The sequence below is a fragment of the Oncorhynchus keta genome, chromosome 27 (genome assembly GCF_023373465.1).
Source record: "Oncorhynchus keta strain PuntledgeMale-10-30-2019 chromosome 27, Oket_V2, whole genome shotgun sequence".
Lineage (NCBI taxonomy): Eukaryota > Metazoa > Chordata > Actinopteri > Salmoniformes > Salmonidae > Oncorhynchus > Oncorhynchus keta.
The window spans coordinates 30,707,290-30,720,190 of NC_068447.1; the positions used below are offsets into that span (position 1 = coordinate 30,707,290).

At 41.6% G+C, this 12,901-nt stretch overlaps 1 protein-coding gene across 2 annotated transcripts; it reads right to left on the reverse strand.

Moving 5' to 3' along the window:
• Window positions 1-1,526: 1,526 nt before the first annotated feature.
• On the reverse strand, window positions 1,527-11,311 carry ttll10 (tubulin tyrosine ligase-like family, member 10). Of its 2 annotated transcripts, none has more exons than XM_035738535.1 (12): window positions 11,071-11,311; window positions 10,289-10,655; window positions 9,479-9,641; window positions 9,246-9,364; window positions 8,910-9,030; window positions 8,548-8,633; window positions 4,943-5,129; window positions 4,105-4,276; window positions 3,389-3,529; window positions 3,063-3,179; window positions 2,849-2,942; window positions 1,527-2,533 (listed from the first exon to the last, which is right to left on the reverse strand). In XM_035738535.1, the coding sequence occupies exons 2-12, from the start codon at window positions 10,530-10,532 to the stop codon at window positions 1,698-1,700; spliced, it is 2,280 nt and encodes a 759-aa protein (XP_035594428.1). In that variant the 5' UTR covers window positions 10,533-10,655; window positions 11,071-11,311; the 3' UTR covers window positions 1,527-1,697. The 2 variants fall into 2 exon arrangements, with proteins under 2 accessions (XP_035594428.1, XP_035594427.1); XM_035738534.1 differs by having other exon boundaries at window positions 10,238-10,655.
• Between the last annotated feature and the right edge of the window lie 1,590 nt (window positions 11,312-12,901).

Consider the following 12,901-nt stretch of genomic DNA (forward strand, 5'->3'; position numbering starts at 1 on the left):
TTAATTTGTCTGGGAGCAAGACGTCGTTGTCCGTGACGGGGCTGGTTTTCTTTTTGTAATCTGTGATTGACTGCCACATACGTCTTGTGTTTGAGCCGTTGAATTGCGTCTCTATTTTGTTTCTATACCGACTCTTTGCTTGTTTGATTGCCATGCGGAAGGAATAGCTGCACTGTTTGTATTCGGTCATGTTTCCAATCGCCTTGCCATGATTAAAAGCGATGGTTTGTGCTTTCAGTTTTTGCGCAAATGCTGGTTAGGAAATGTTTTAGCGTATACATCAATGTTGTTGTCTGAGGCTATCCGGAACATATCCCAGTCCACGTGATCGAAGCAATCCTGAAGCATGGAATCCGATTGGTCAGACCAGTGTTGGATGGACCTGAGCACGGGCGTTTCCTGTTTTAGTTTCTATCTATAGGCTGGGAGCAACAAAATGGAGTCATGGTCAGATTTGCAGAAGGCTGGGCAGGGGAAGGCTTTGTATGCATTGCAGAAGTTAGAGTAGCAATATTCCAGAATGCTAGCAGCCTGTATCTCGCATTCGAAATGCTGATAGACTTTAGGAAGTCTAGCTCTTAAGGTTAGCTTTGTTAAAATCCCTTGCTACAATAAATTCAGCCTCAGGATGTACGGTTTCAAGTTTACATAGAGTCCAGTGAAGTTATTTCAGGGCCGACGAGGTATCTGCTTGGGGGGGATATACACGGCTGTGACTATAATCGAATAGAATTCTCTTGGAAGATAATGTGGTTGGCATTTGATTGTAAGGAATTCTAAGTCAGGTGAACAAAAGGACTTAAGTTCCTGTATGTTGTTGTGATTACACCATGAGTCGTTAATCATAAGACATACACCCCCGCCCTTCTTCTTAAATACATATTCCTGGTCGTAATGTTGGTAAGTTGTCATTGCTTTTATATCCAATAGTTCTTCCCGGCTGTGTGTAATAACACTTGAGATTTCCTGGGCTAACAATGTAAAAAATAATACATAAACTAATACATAGAAAAACAAAGTAGTTTTTTGAGGGCCTGAAGCGAGGCGACCATCTCTGTCGGCGTCATCTTGTTGTATTCTTGATACCATTTGAAAGGAAACACTGTGGAAGTTTGTGGAAATGTGAAAATAATGTACTAGAATATAACATATAAGATCTGGTAAAAGCTAATACAAAGAAAAAAAAAATGTTTTTTTTCTCCCATTGAAATGCAAGAGAAAGGCCATGATGTACTATTCCAGGTTAGGTTCAATTTAGATGGCAGCAGTGTATGTGCAACGTTTTAGACTGGTTCAATGAACCATTGCATTTCTGTTCAAAATTTAGTATGAAGATTGCCTAACTTTGCAATCATTGTTTTTTGTTTATAATACATTTCAAGTAAAAAATCTTAGTCTCAGTATTACTCTGGTACCGTAGATTTGCCTGTGTGCTATTTCACCAGTTGTCATACTGTTGTGCAATTGCATTTTTGAAGCCACCTCAAACATTTCAAGCATCAAAAGACAGAATCATCTGGGGGTTTTCAGGGGAGTAATATACTTTATTAATATAAAATATTCTGTATTAAAAAGCAAAGTAGGATTCCTTTCATGGCGAGGTTCCAACCTCACCCATGCATATTGTTACCCACAAACCAAAATGGTTAACGTTAAGCCTATACTTTGACAGGTGTGAGTGTCTCAGTATGAGTATATCACAGCTCCTCCCTGTGCTCTTTGTCCTCTTTCTCTTCCTTGGCTGTACTCTGTGTGTCTACACCGGGCTCCTGGCCCCCCCCTCCCTCCTGTTCCCCTTCCTTGTCCTGTTTGTCTGTCCACACGGGGCTGCTGGTGCCGGGCTTGGCCAGGCGGAACTGTGTGGGCCTCAGGGAGTAGCAGAAGGGTTGTTCCTGGTCGGGTTGGCAGGCTTTGGTGCCCCGCAGGCGTCTCATAGAGAAGCGTGAGCCCTCAGTCAGTGCCGGGGTGGACAGGGACATGAAGGTATCCTTCACCCACAGGAGATCTGAGGGCTTGTGATGTTCTGAGTTCCCTGATCGCCGCTGCCAGGTGCACTTGCTGAGCCGGAGCTCCACGCGGGCTTGGGCTGGCTTGAGGGGTCGAGGACTGGGTTTGTGGGTGGGATGGGGTCTGGGGGCCCCTGCTGGGCCTGTGAGTCGGTTGGGACCAGTCTGCAGGAATGGATCATTGTGTGTAGTGACAGGGGCAGGATGGTCAGTGGCATCAGTGCCAGTCAGGGGTACCAAGACAGCCGTCATGGCTACAGGAGAAAATGTGTTTTCACTCACTGACTTCTCCCGAGACACTGATGCTACAGACTCGGTCTTCTGAGTCCTGCTGGTGGTGAAGGGCATTTGGGTGGAGACACTCTTTGGGTGCTGGGCTTGGAGGGGTACTGCTGTTTTGCTCCTGCGGCTGAGAACAGGGACATGGGCAGTCTCGCCATCATACAGTAGCACAAAGTCCCTCTGGCTGGCCAGTGGCAGCAGCTTCAGTCCACAGCGACACTTGTTGAAGATCTCCAGAGTCAGATCTACAGGAGATAAGGCATAAGGCTGTAAGGGCTGACTAACCTACAGCTGGGTAGTAGCTATCACACATCAGGCTATTTTCAACTCTCCAATAGAAAAACAGAGAGAAGCCACACACATGCAAACTAACAAATTAAAGGGGAACTGGCGACACATCATCTCGTTATCTTGAATTACAAAGACAAAAAAAGTATTTCCGAAGTGAGTTTATTTCTGAGATCAGCTGCATTTGAGGATATCTTGTCAAATTCTTGAGGTAATATCATAGTCCAACAGAACTAATTAAGCCAGTCATGTGAACAGTAGTGTGTGCTCACCCAAAGTTTCCACAACAGTACTGGGAATCACTTCCTTCAGGGCCTCACAGTTGGTGTGGAGGGCTGGGTTACAGTTCATCTCCAACAGCCACACCTAGATGAGGACAGACAAAGGCATAGCAAGCACATCAACTGTTAGTTTGACCAACCGCTCACAAATACTTTGAAACTCACACACACTTTACATTAAAAACCAATGAGGTGTTTTGCCGACCTTAAAGTCATCGTCAATCATGAAATCACAGCCAATCAGGTCAAAGTACCCCAGTTTACGATCTAGCTTGGCTTTCACAGCGAAGAAACACTGGATCATGATCTGCTGCATTCGCTTCTAATGAATGGATAACAGACATAAGGTAAGACAAACAGACAGACAGACAGACACAAAGGTGTGGGTGGAGAGGATGTCATTTGTAGTCTCTCCCTGGAGTAAAATCACATCACTTAACTATAAATAACACCAATGATGCTTTCATAATTGGTCCCTGAAGGGTTAACTTAACCATGATGTAAACCTAAAAAAAAAACTATAAAACTCACGGCGAAAGCGCCAAGCACCCAGTCCCTAGGCAGGCCCTTGGCAACACTGAGCTTGTCATTGACGTAGGTGTTGAATCGATCCATGGACCAGACGGTCTCCTCCTTCAGCACGCTGTAGAGAGGGTTCTTCTTCTGCATGTACTGTGGGGAAACAAAAGGGGGATCAGGATACACATGAATGGCCAGAGAGAGGAGTTGTTACAGGGCCAACAGTTTGAGACTTGATTGGCACCATTATTTTATGATCTGGTTTCTGGTCTATTTTCATGCAGTATCCTATGGAGATGCATCTGTTGACAACCTGATTCTGAAATAGTAATACTCTGCTTATATCACTAAACTTGCAGGTCAGGGAGCAGGTTGATATTTATTGTCATGAGTTGTCCTGGAGCAGAATTGAGCATTTTCCCTTTAGACAGGCCAACTGAAACATCAAAATATATTATTATATTATATTATTATATTAAAATTGCCTATATTGTAAAGATTCATTATTTTTTATTTTACTTTTTGTCTTCATTGAAGGTTGGGGTTAGACATTAGGGTTAACAGTGTGGTTAAGGTTAGAGTTAAAGTTTGGTTTAAAATCAGCTCGTGACCACTCTGCAGAGCTGCCTCCAGAACAAGATTCATGACAACAACAAAAAACACTATCCTGCTCAGGGGAGGCAAAATAATTTTGTAAACCAAGAAAGAGAAGCACATTTTCTACTAACCTGATTGGTCAAATGGGAAGAAAGGTTGGGGGAGTTGGGGTCATAAAGGTCACAGGTCAAGCGCACGTAACCATGGCGAAAAAATACCATGTAGGGTGAGGTGCAGGCAATGAGGAAATAGGAGCGCACATCAAACTTTCTCCCCTTTAAGAGCAGAGGGTTCTGGACATACCTGAGGAAACATTAGATATACATTATAATCCACTTGGCTGATCTAGGATCGTCCCGGCTGTCCAAATAATCGTATTCATTATGATAAGGAAAAACGGATCCGAGATCAGCATGCATACTCTTTCTGAATACAGGCCCAGAGGCTTGTCGCAATAGATACAAGGCTGAGAACGAAAACAATGCGGCACGAAAACAATGCGACTGATGTTTCGTCTATGCCAAATGTCTCAAATTCATGAGCTAGCTAACCAACAACTGTAACGATGCATTTGAGAGATGAGGTGCTCTATGTGAAACCTTATTTATATATGGTTTACATGTTGTCAACAATCTATACCAACACCGTCTGTTTTGCCGCATAGTTGCGCACGCGTCGGTTTTGTTGCTAATAAACCAACCCGTCTTTAGTACATCGCTCTTTTAAAAACAGATCTTGCATTCCCTCTGTTGGTAGAAATGTAATAATATATCCAATTCGTCAACTGAATATGGCAGACAATGGCAGTTTTGCAATTCATGGAGAATTACTATAGTATAACCACATCGAATAAAATCAGAATGATATAATGTATTTGATGATAGTATAATCTGCAATTCCTTTTGGTTTTGCAGACACAGTACTGAACGTTCTTATAAAGTTTTGTTCACAGCCCTAGTGTTCACCCACTGCTGCACGATGCGTGCCTGGGGCAAGCGAAAAGGCAGCGTCCTGTTGCACTGGGTCTCTGCGATGTTCTGCAGCTTGAGTCTGAAGGCCGAGACGTCTTCCTGGCTCCTCAGGAGGAAGATGCCTCGCCCCTGGTTGAGGCCCGTGGGCTTACAGATCCACATGCTTGTCTCCTCATCACACATACCTAGCAACGCAACATGGTCTTATTAGAATATATCATGTAAACTTGAATGAAACTACTAATACGAGCAAGAGCAGTGCGCTTTCTTTTTTCGCATTATTCCCATGCTCCTGCAACAATATAACTCAGATGTGGGAATGCTTTTTAAATGTCTTATTAGAATATCTCAAAATAGTGACATTTAATAATTGTAGTTATATGTGAACTATGCAGACACAATTGCTGACTACATTACCTACAGTACCAGTCAAAAGTTTGGACACGCCTACTCGTTCAAATTTTTTATTTTTTTTTAAAACTATTTTCTACATTGTAGAATAATAGTGAAGACATCAAAACTATGAAATAACACATATGGAATCGTATAGTAACCAAAAAAGTGTTAAACAAAGAGATTCTTCAATGTAGCGACCTGTCACGCCCTGACCATAGAGAGCTTTTCATTATCTATGTTGGTTAGGTCGGGGTGGGTCATCTAGGTTATTTATATTGCTATGTTGGCCTGTCTCTGATTAGGGATCATATTTAGGCAGCCATTTCCCCTTTTGTGTTTTGTGGGATCTTGACTATGGATAGTTGCCTGTTAGCACTATTATTAGCTTCACGTTTCGCTTTGAGAGTTATTGTTTTGGTTTTGCTGTGACTTTCACTTAAAAAGATGTGGAAACCAGATCACGCTGCGCTTTGGTCCAGTTATTATAACGTTTGTGACACGACCCTTTGCCTTGATGACAGCTTTGCACATTCTTGGCATTCTCTCAACCAGCTTCATGAGGTAATCACCTGTAATGCATTTCAATTAACAGGTGTGCCTTGTTAAAAGTTAATTTGTAGAATTTCTTTCCATCTTAATGTGTTAGGGCCAATCAGTTGTGTTGTGACACAGTAGTGGTGGTATACAGAGATCGCCCTATTTGGTAAAAGACAGAGTCCATATTATGGCAAGATCAGCTAAAATAAGCAAATAGAAATGACAGTCCGTCATTGCTTTAAGACATGAAGTTCAGTCAATCCAGAAAATTTCAAGAACTTTGAAAGATTCTTGAAGTGCAGTCAGAAAAACCATCAAGCGCTATGATAAAACTGACACTCCTGAGGACCGCCACCGGGAAGGAAGACCCAGGTTTGCAACTGCTGCAGAGGATAAGTTCATTAGAGTCACCAACCTCAGAAATTGCAGCCCAAATAAATGCTTCCCAGAATTCAAGTAACAGACACATCTCAACATCAACTGTTCCCGAGGAGACTGAGTGAATCAGGCCTTCATGGTCAAATTGCTGCAAAGAAACCAATACTAAAGGACACCAATAAGAAGAGACTTGCTTGGACCAAGATGAGTCCAAATTTGAGATTTTTGGTTTCAACCGCTGTGTCTTTGTGAGATGCAGAGTAGATGAACAGATGATAGGGGTGGCAGGTAACCTAGTGGTTAGAGAGTTGGACTATTAACCAAAAGGTTGCAAGATCAAGTCCCCGAGCTGACATGGTAAAAATCTGTTATTTTGCCCCTGAACAGGCAGTTAACCCACTGTTTCTAGGCCGTCATTGAAAATAAGAATTTGTTCTTAACTGACTTGTCTAGTTAAATAAAGGTCAAATAAAATAAAATCTCTGCATGTGTGGTTCCCACTGTGAAGCATGGAGGAGGAGGTGGGATGGTGTGGGGATGCTTTGCTGGTGACACTATCTGTGATTTATTTAGAATTCAAGGCACACTTAACCAGCATGGCTACCCGAGCATTCTGCAGCGTTACAGCATCCCATCTGGTTTGCGCTTAGTGGGACTATCATGACCCAACACACCTCCAGGCTGTGTAAGGGCAATTTGTCCAAGAGATGTGAGTGATGGAGTGCTGCATCAGATGACCTGGCCTCCACAATTACCCAACCTCAACCCAATTGATAAGGTCAGGGATGAGTTTGACCGTGGAATGAAGGAAAGCAGCCAACAAGTGCTCAGCATATGTGGGAACTCCTTCAAGACTGTTGGAAAAGCTTTCCAGGTGAAGCTGGTTGAGAGAATCTCAAGAGTGTGCAAAGCTGTCATCAAGACAAAGGGGGGCTGCTTTGAAGAATATAAAATATAAAATTATATTTAGATTTGTTTAACCATTTTTTGGTTACTACATGATTCCATATGTGTTTTTTCATAGATTTGAAGTCTTCACTATTATTCTACAATGTAGAAAACAGTAATAAATCAATAAAAACCCATTAATAAGTTGGTGTGTCCAAACTTTTTACTGGTACTGTATGTGTCACAATAATTAGTTATTTATGTCACAAAGCAGACTAAACCTTATTGTTGTAATTATGCATGTTATATTTCACCTGATTGTTGTAATTTTGCCGTAGGCTTGAGAGATGCTGTTTCAATTTATAATATGCAGATGTATCATTGTCATCCTCTTAACTTAAAGGAACAATTATAGGATTTTCAAGAAGCAAATTGGCACTTGCCACACCATCATGATGATGCATTTTGAACCATCATGATGATGTGGCGAGTGGCACTTTGCTTCTTGAAAGTCCAACATCCTGAAAACTTGACTGCTGACATGCAAACATTCGGGGTCTGTATTAACAATGGACTAATGAAAAAATACCAGAATATAGTTTTTGAGTGGATTTATCCTTTAACTTTTAGAATTAAAGTTACTATTAACTTCATGATGATACACATTGCAAGTTATACTGCATCCTTCTTCTATGGCAGCTGAGTCATAAGTCTACTTGTGCAATTGGTGTGGGAGAACTGGGAGAACTGACTGGGTCATGGTTTCTTCTTCAACCCTTCTGCCTCTTTAACAAACCTAACTGCAGAAGGTGAAAATAACAGGTTTTGAAATGCCTTGAGGCCAATACCTAAAGCGTAATAAAGAGCAGTGATACTAGCAAGAGCAGTGTGCAGGTTTCTTCTTTTTTTTCTCATGTTATTCAACTGTTACCATGCACCTGCAACAAAGATAGCTCAGATGTGTGAGTGCCTTTTGAATTCTGAAATGAACAGCTTTGAAATTCTGTGAAGAGCAATGGTGCTACAGTGAGGCGGTAGCCACTGTTAAAGGACTGTGGGTGTCATGGCTTTTCACTACATGTCTCTCAGATATGCCCTCTGCCAACATTTCTCTATAGCAACACAACAGGTTTCTCTTGTGATTTTATCACAATAGCCTACTGGGAACTGAAGTGATGTACCTTAACGTTCCATCATAAAAATAAATAAATAATAATACATTCAAATCGCCAGGACAACTATTGTGTCACACATCTTGCCTTCATTGTCTTTTCCATGAAGCACAAGTTGCTTTTTCAACTGTAGCCCCCTACAGAATCTTGTTGAACCTGTATTGTAGTGTGCTAGTATTGACATGTTATCATGTTACTGGAGGCGTTGTATTTGACTTAGGCCAATTCTTACCTTCCTGCTGGGCAAAGAAAGCCTCTCTCTCATCTCTCATGTCCATGCGGAAGGTGGTGGGGAAAAACTCCTCAATTTTCAACCTCCTACAAGGTAGAGAAGTATTGCCATTATATGAAAGGTCACTGTATTACTTAAAGGGATAGTCCACTTTTTAAAAATGTTATCTTATTTTCAATACTGGATTTAAAAATGGATGCAGGAAAATCAAGTAAAAAAATCAAATAAAGGGAACTAACATAAGTTATTATAGAAGTAGCCATTAGATGAAGTAACCATTGGAAGTAGACATTAGTAACTACTCTATAGAGATACAGTATTTTACAGGACTATAATGTGAGAGGTCTATGCAGATGCCTCACCTCAGTCCCCGACCGTGGTTGACCTTGCTGCTGAAGCGGTCATACTCCCTAAGGCTGCTAAGGAGGCCGATCTTAGTGGTCAGCACCTTGTTGTTGGGGATCTGGTAAAGGAGCTGTTCACCTAAGACATGATGACATATTCAAAACCATTCTCCTTCATACAGTCATTTTATATCTGTTGTCTTCTACAAAAGAGACAAGATTTCAAACACTGAACCCAGATATATATTTGCCACTTATTATGAAATATTCAAGACTGAATTAACATTTTATGTAACTGTAACTGTATTGATACCTCTGTGGAGTGAACCATATGAGCTTGTATAGTACAGTTACCTTCTCTGAAATTGTAATAGGTGACTGGGGATTTGATCTCGCACCACTTGAGTTTAAAGTCTTCTCTAGTCTTGTCGTAGATCCGTTGCCATCCTCTGCTCTCACAATAGGAGGTTACTCTACATTGAATAAAAGTAGTCAATACAAAAAATGGCTACACTCAACAGATTGAATTAAGGCCTAATTTGAATTGTCTTATCATTTCACTTCATTGGAATAGGGGAGGGACTTACATGGAGGCTCCGTTCCCTCCTCCAAAGAAGAAGAAAGACCGGGGGCCCCTGGGCTCCTCTGTCCGCCTGTCCCTCTCCCTTTCTGGATACGGTAGTAACACCACCTCCCTGGGGGACGACCTCCTCCTGCTCCCACTGAAGCACTGCTCTTCCAGAAACACACCTGCCACACCCAGATATATAGATTAAAACACACACTCATACACACTCATACACACACGCACACACACACACACACACACACGCACGCACGCACGCACGCACGCACGCACGCACGCACGCACGCACGCACACACACACACACACACACACACACACACACACACACACACACACACACACACGTAGACACACACATGCGTACACTCGTACAGAACATGCACGCTTACACACTTGAACTGCTGAGTGCCAAATTCTATTCAAAAAGTGTCAATATGTACTGTAACTAAAATGGTGGCAACTTTAGATAGGAAAGTCATGTTTACTAAACCATAAGAAATAATATTGCTTTCATCAGCTTTGTAGTTCCTGAGTGCTGAATTTGAACATTCCTTTTCATTTCAGTATTCTAGCTTTTCTTTTATCTTTGTTCAGTAAAGCATATAAGAACTGTTCACCACTGTATGACTAACTGGTCATTTATATGCCTCTCCTGTTACTTATTATTGGAAAACTTTAACAGACAAATTAGATTTTTAGAACCTGATGAGAAAAAAACCTGAATTGAACCACCAGAATACCACCATTCTCCACACACACCTGGCCCTCCATCCTCCCCACTCCTCCGTGCTGCAGACGTCCCCTGGTTACCTCTGAGACCTGTCTGTGGGTCCTCCTGCAGTTGGCCTACCCTTTCACTGGGTTCTGATGTCACTTCCTGTATCTTGTTGTTGTCGGCCAGGGACCCGCTGTCTCCCACCTCCTCCTCCTGTGTCCCTCTCTGGCTCTGTCTCTCCGGGGGCGTGTTGTCTCCACAGGCCAGCTGAGCTTCTGGGAGCCGCCTCACCCCTGTCTCGCCCTGAGGGCAGGGCTCAACCAAGTTCTCAGATGACATCACTTGCCACTGATGCTGACCCAGATCGTGGGAGTAGTGGAGTACTGTAACAGGAGTTTTTCCATTGAGAATGGCACCCGGACCGTACGACCCCTCTCCTTCTCGCAGTCTGTGACACCCCCCCTGTTCAAGATTGGAGACAGGAGTTAGCTGACTCATGCTGCACTTCAGCATGCACTCAGTACTAACTGGAGTGTGAAACTAAAGCTATGGATAAGATTCAAAAGGATGGCTGTTTAATTGTAGTTTCTTGCATGTCTGTTATTCTATTTTTTATTGAGAAATACAATTTTTTAAATGTACTCACAAAATGCAATTTAATCTCAATGTCAAGCAAATTGTATTTTATGGTATTCATAGCCTAGTACATTTGCCAAATTGTTTTATTCCTTTATGCTTTTCAGCTAATAAAAATGTTAAGGACAAGTAATTAGATTAATTAATATATCGCAAAATGCATTAAATGTAGTCCTATTGAGCAATTTGCAGAATCGAGTGGTTAGCAGAAGTGGGTAGGCAGTAAGTGATGACCTCTGACCTTATCTTGAGCTGGTCTTGTTGCGCACTGATGCCTTTAGATTTCAGCTATGCATGCAGCTATTTAGGTCCAAAACAAAAGCTTTTTCTTTTTATGCATTTCATCCAAAGGTCCACATGAGGCCCTAAAAAGGAGAAAAAAAATTCCCATGCACAAATGAAATAGTGTAAGTCAATATGCTGTAATTCAGTGTTAGTCCATGTAGGTTTTGGTCTGTATAAAATACTACTGGCACACTGGTAGCCAGTTTAGCCAATGCAGGACAAACTGATTAGGAAAGTGTGTAAACAGCCACTGGTTGCCTGGGAAATGAGTGCCTTGGCAACAGTTGCTAATTCTAGATTGAATCTTGCAACAATACCACCACAAGATATACTAGTCAAGGATATGAATCCCACATACACCCCACCTCCAAGTTTAGTGTCATTCAATATTAATTGCCAGTAAGCCTGTGGTGTGGCTTCTATAGTAATATGAGAACAGAATGTCAATCAAAATGGATTTGCCAGTTTTCCAATGCATTGTATCTAGCAAAAGTGTAAAATAATCTTTACTGGAGGGTGCACACATCAAAGTATCCAGGGGGCATTTCTTTCCTTTTTTGTGTTGTAATAATCATCACACCTTGTCTTGGGTCTTTGTTCCATAAATGTCCCCTTCTTTCCAGACTCAATTTAATAAGTAGTGATCTAAAAATAAATATGTTTAACTTGTATTCATTTTAGCAATGTCTGTGTGTGTGTGTGTGTGGGAGGGGGGGGGGTGTACTGGCAAATACTGATAGGTAGTTAAAGAAGTTAAGGTTTCCTTCCTCCCCCATAAAATTTGCCTGCCCCTTTTTTAAATCCAGTAATCACTCCCATCTCAACCATTTGCCTACAGAGGACCCACCCAGTCACAGTTGGCAATTACCACTAATCCTCCCCCTACCTCCGAACACCATGATAATTTACTGGGAGTGGTGCCGTTGCATCTAACAGCCATGCAAACCTACAATATACTGTTGTCTGATTGTGTATTTGTCACAGGTGTACTTATTTCATTTTATTGAAGATATAGAACACACAATTCAAAACCTAAAAAACAAAGAAACATGCCTCAATAACTTAAGCATCTTTTAGAACAATTTTGGATTTAATGCATTAGGCAGAAACACATGTACAGGGTTGGAAACACTGGTTTCTTAGGGCTAGGCGTCCCACCAGCGGGACACCTGTCGACAACTTCCTGTGAAATTGGAGGGTCTGCAATTCAAATAAATTGGCGCCATCGATTTGAGTAATCCACTCGTTCAACATGCAGAGAAAGGAATTCAAAAAGCTACCGCTACACTTAAAACAAGTCAAAATACGTTTCTATTTAATCCTCAGGTACCCTAAAATGTAATTAAACTATAATATTTCATAGAGAAAGAAGTATGTTCAATAGAAACATGATATTAGCAGACTGATTTCCAACTGAGTCCCAGTACTAAAACGTATAATTCTTCCTCGTTTTGGAAGAAAAAAGCCTGAAACCTTGAACAAAGACTGTTGATATCTAGTGGAAGCCATGGGAATTGCAATCTGGGAGCTGGATTTGGATATGCCCTTATACTGGCCATTGTAAGAGCATGGGCTCTCCCCCCAAAAATTCTGGTTGGTTTTTCTTTGGATTTTCTCCTACCATATCTATTGTGTCAAATCAAATCAAATCAAATCAAATTTATTTATATAGCCCTTCGTACATCAGCTGATATCTCAAAGTGCTGTACAGAAACCCAGCCTAAAACCCCAAACAGCAAACAATGCAGGTGTAAAAGCACGGTGGCTAGGAAAAACTCCCTAGAAAG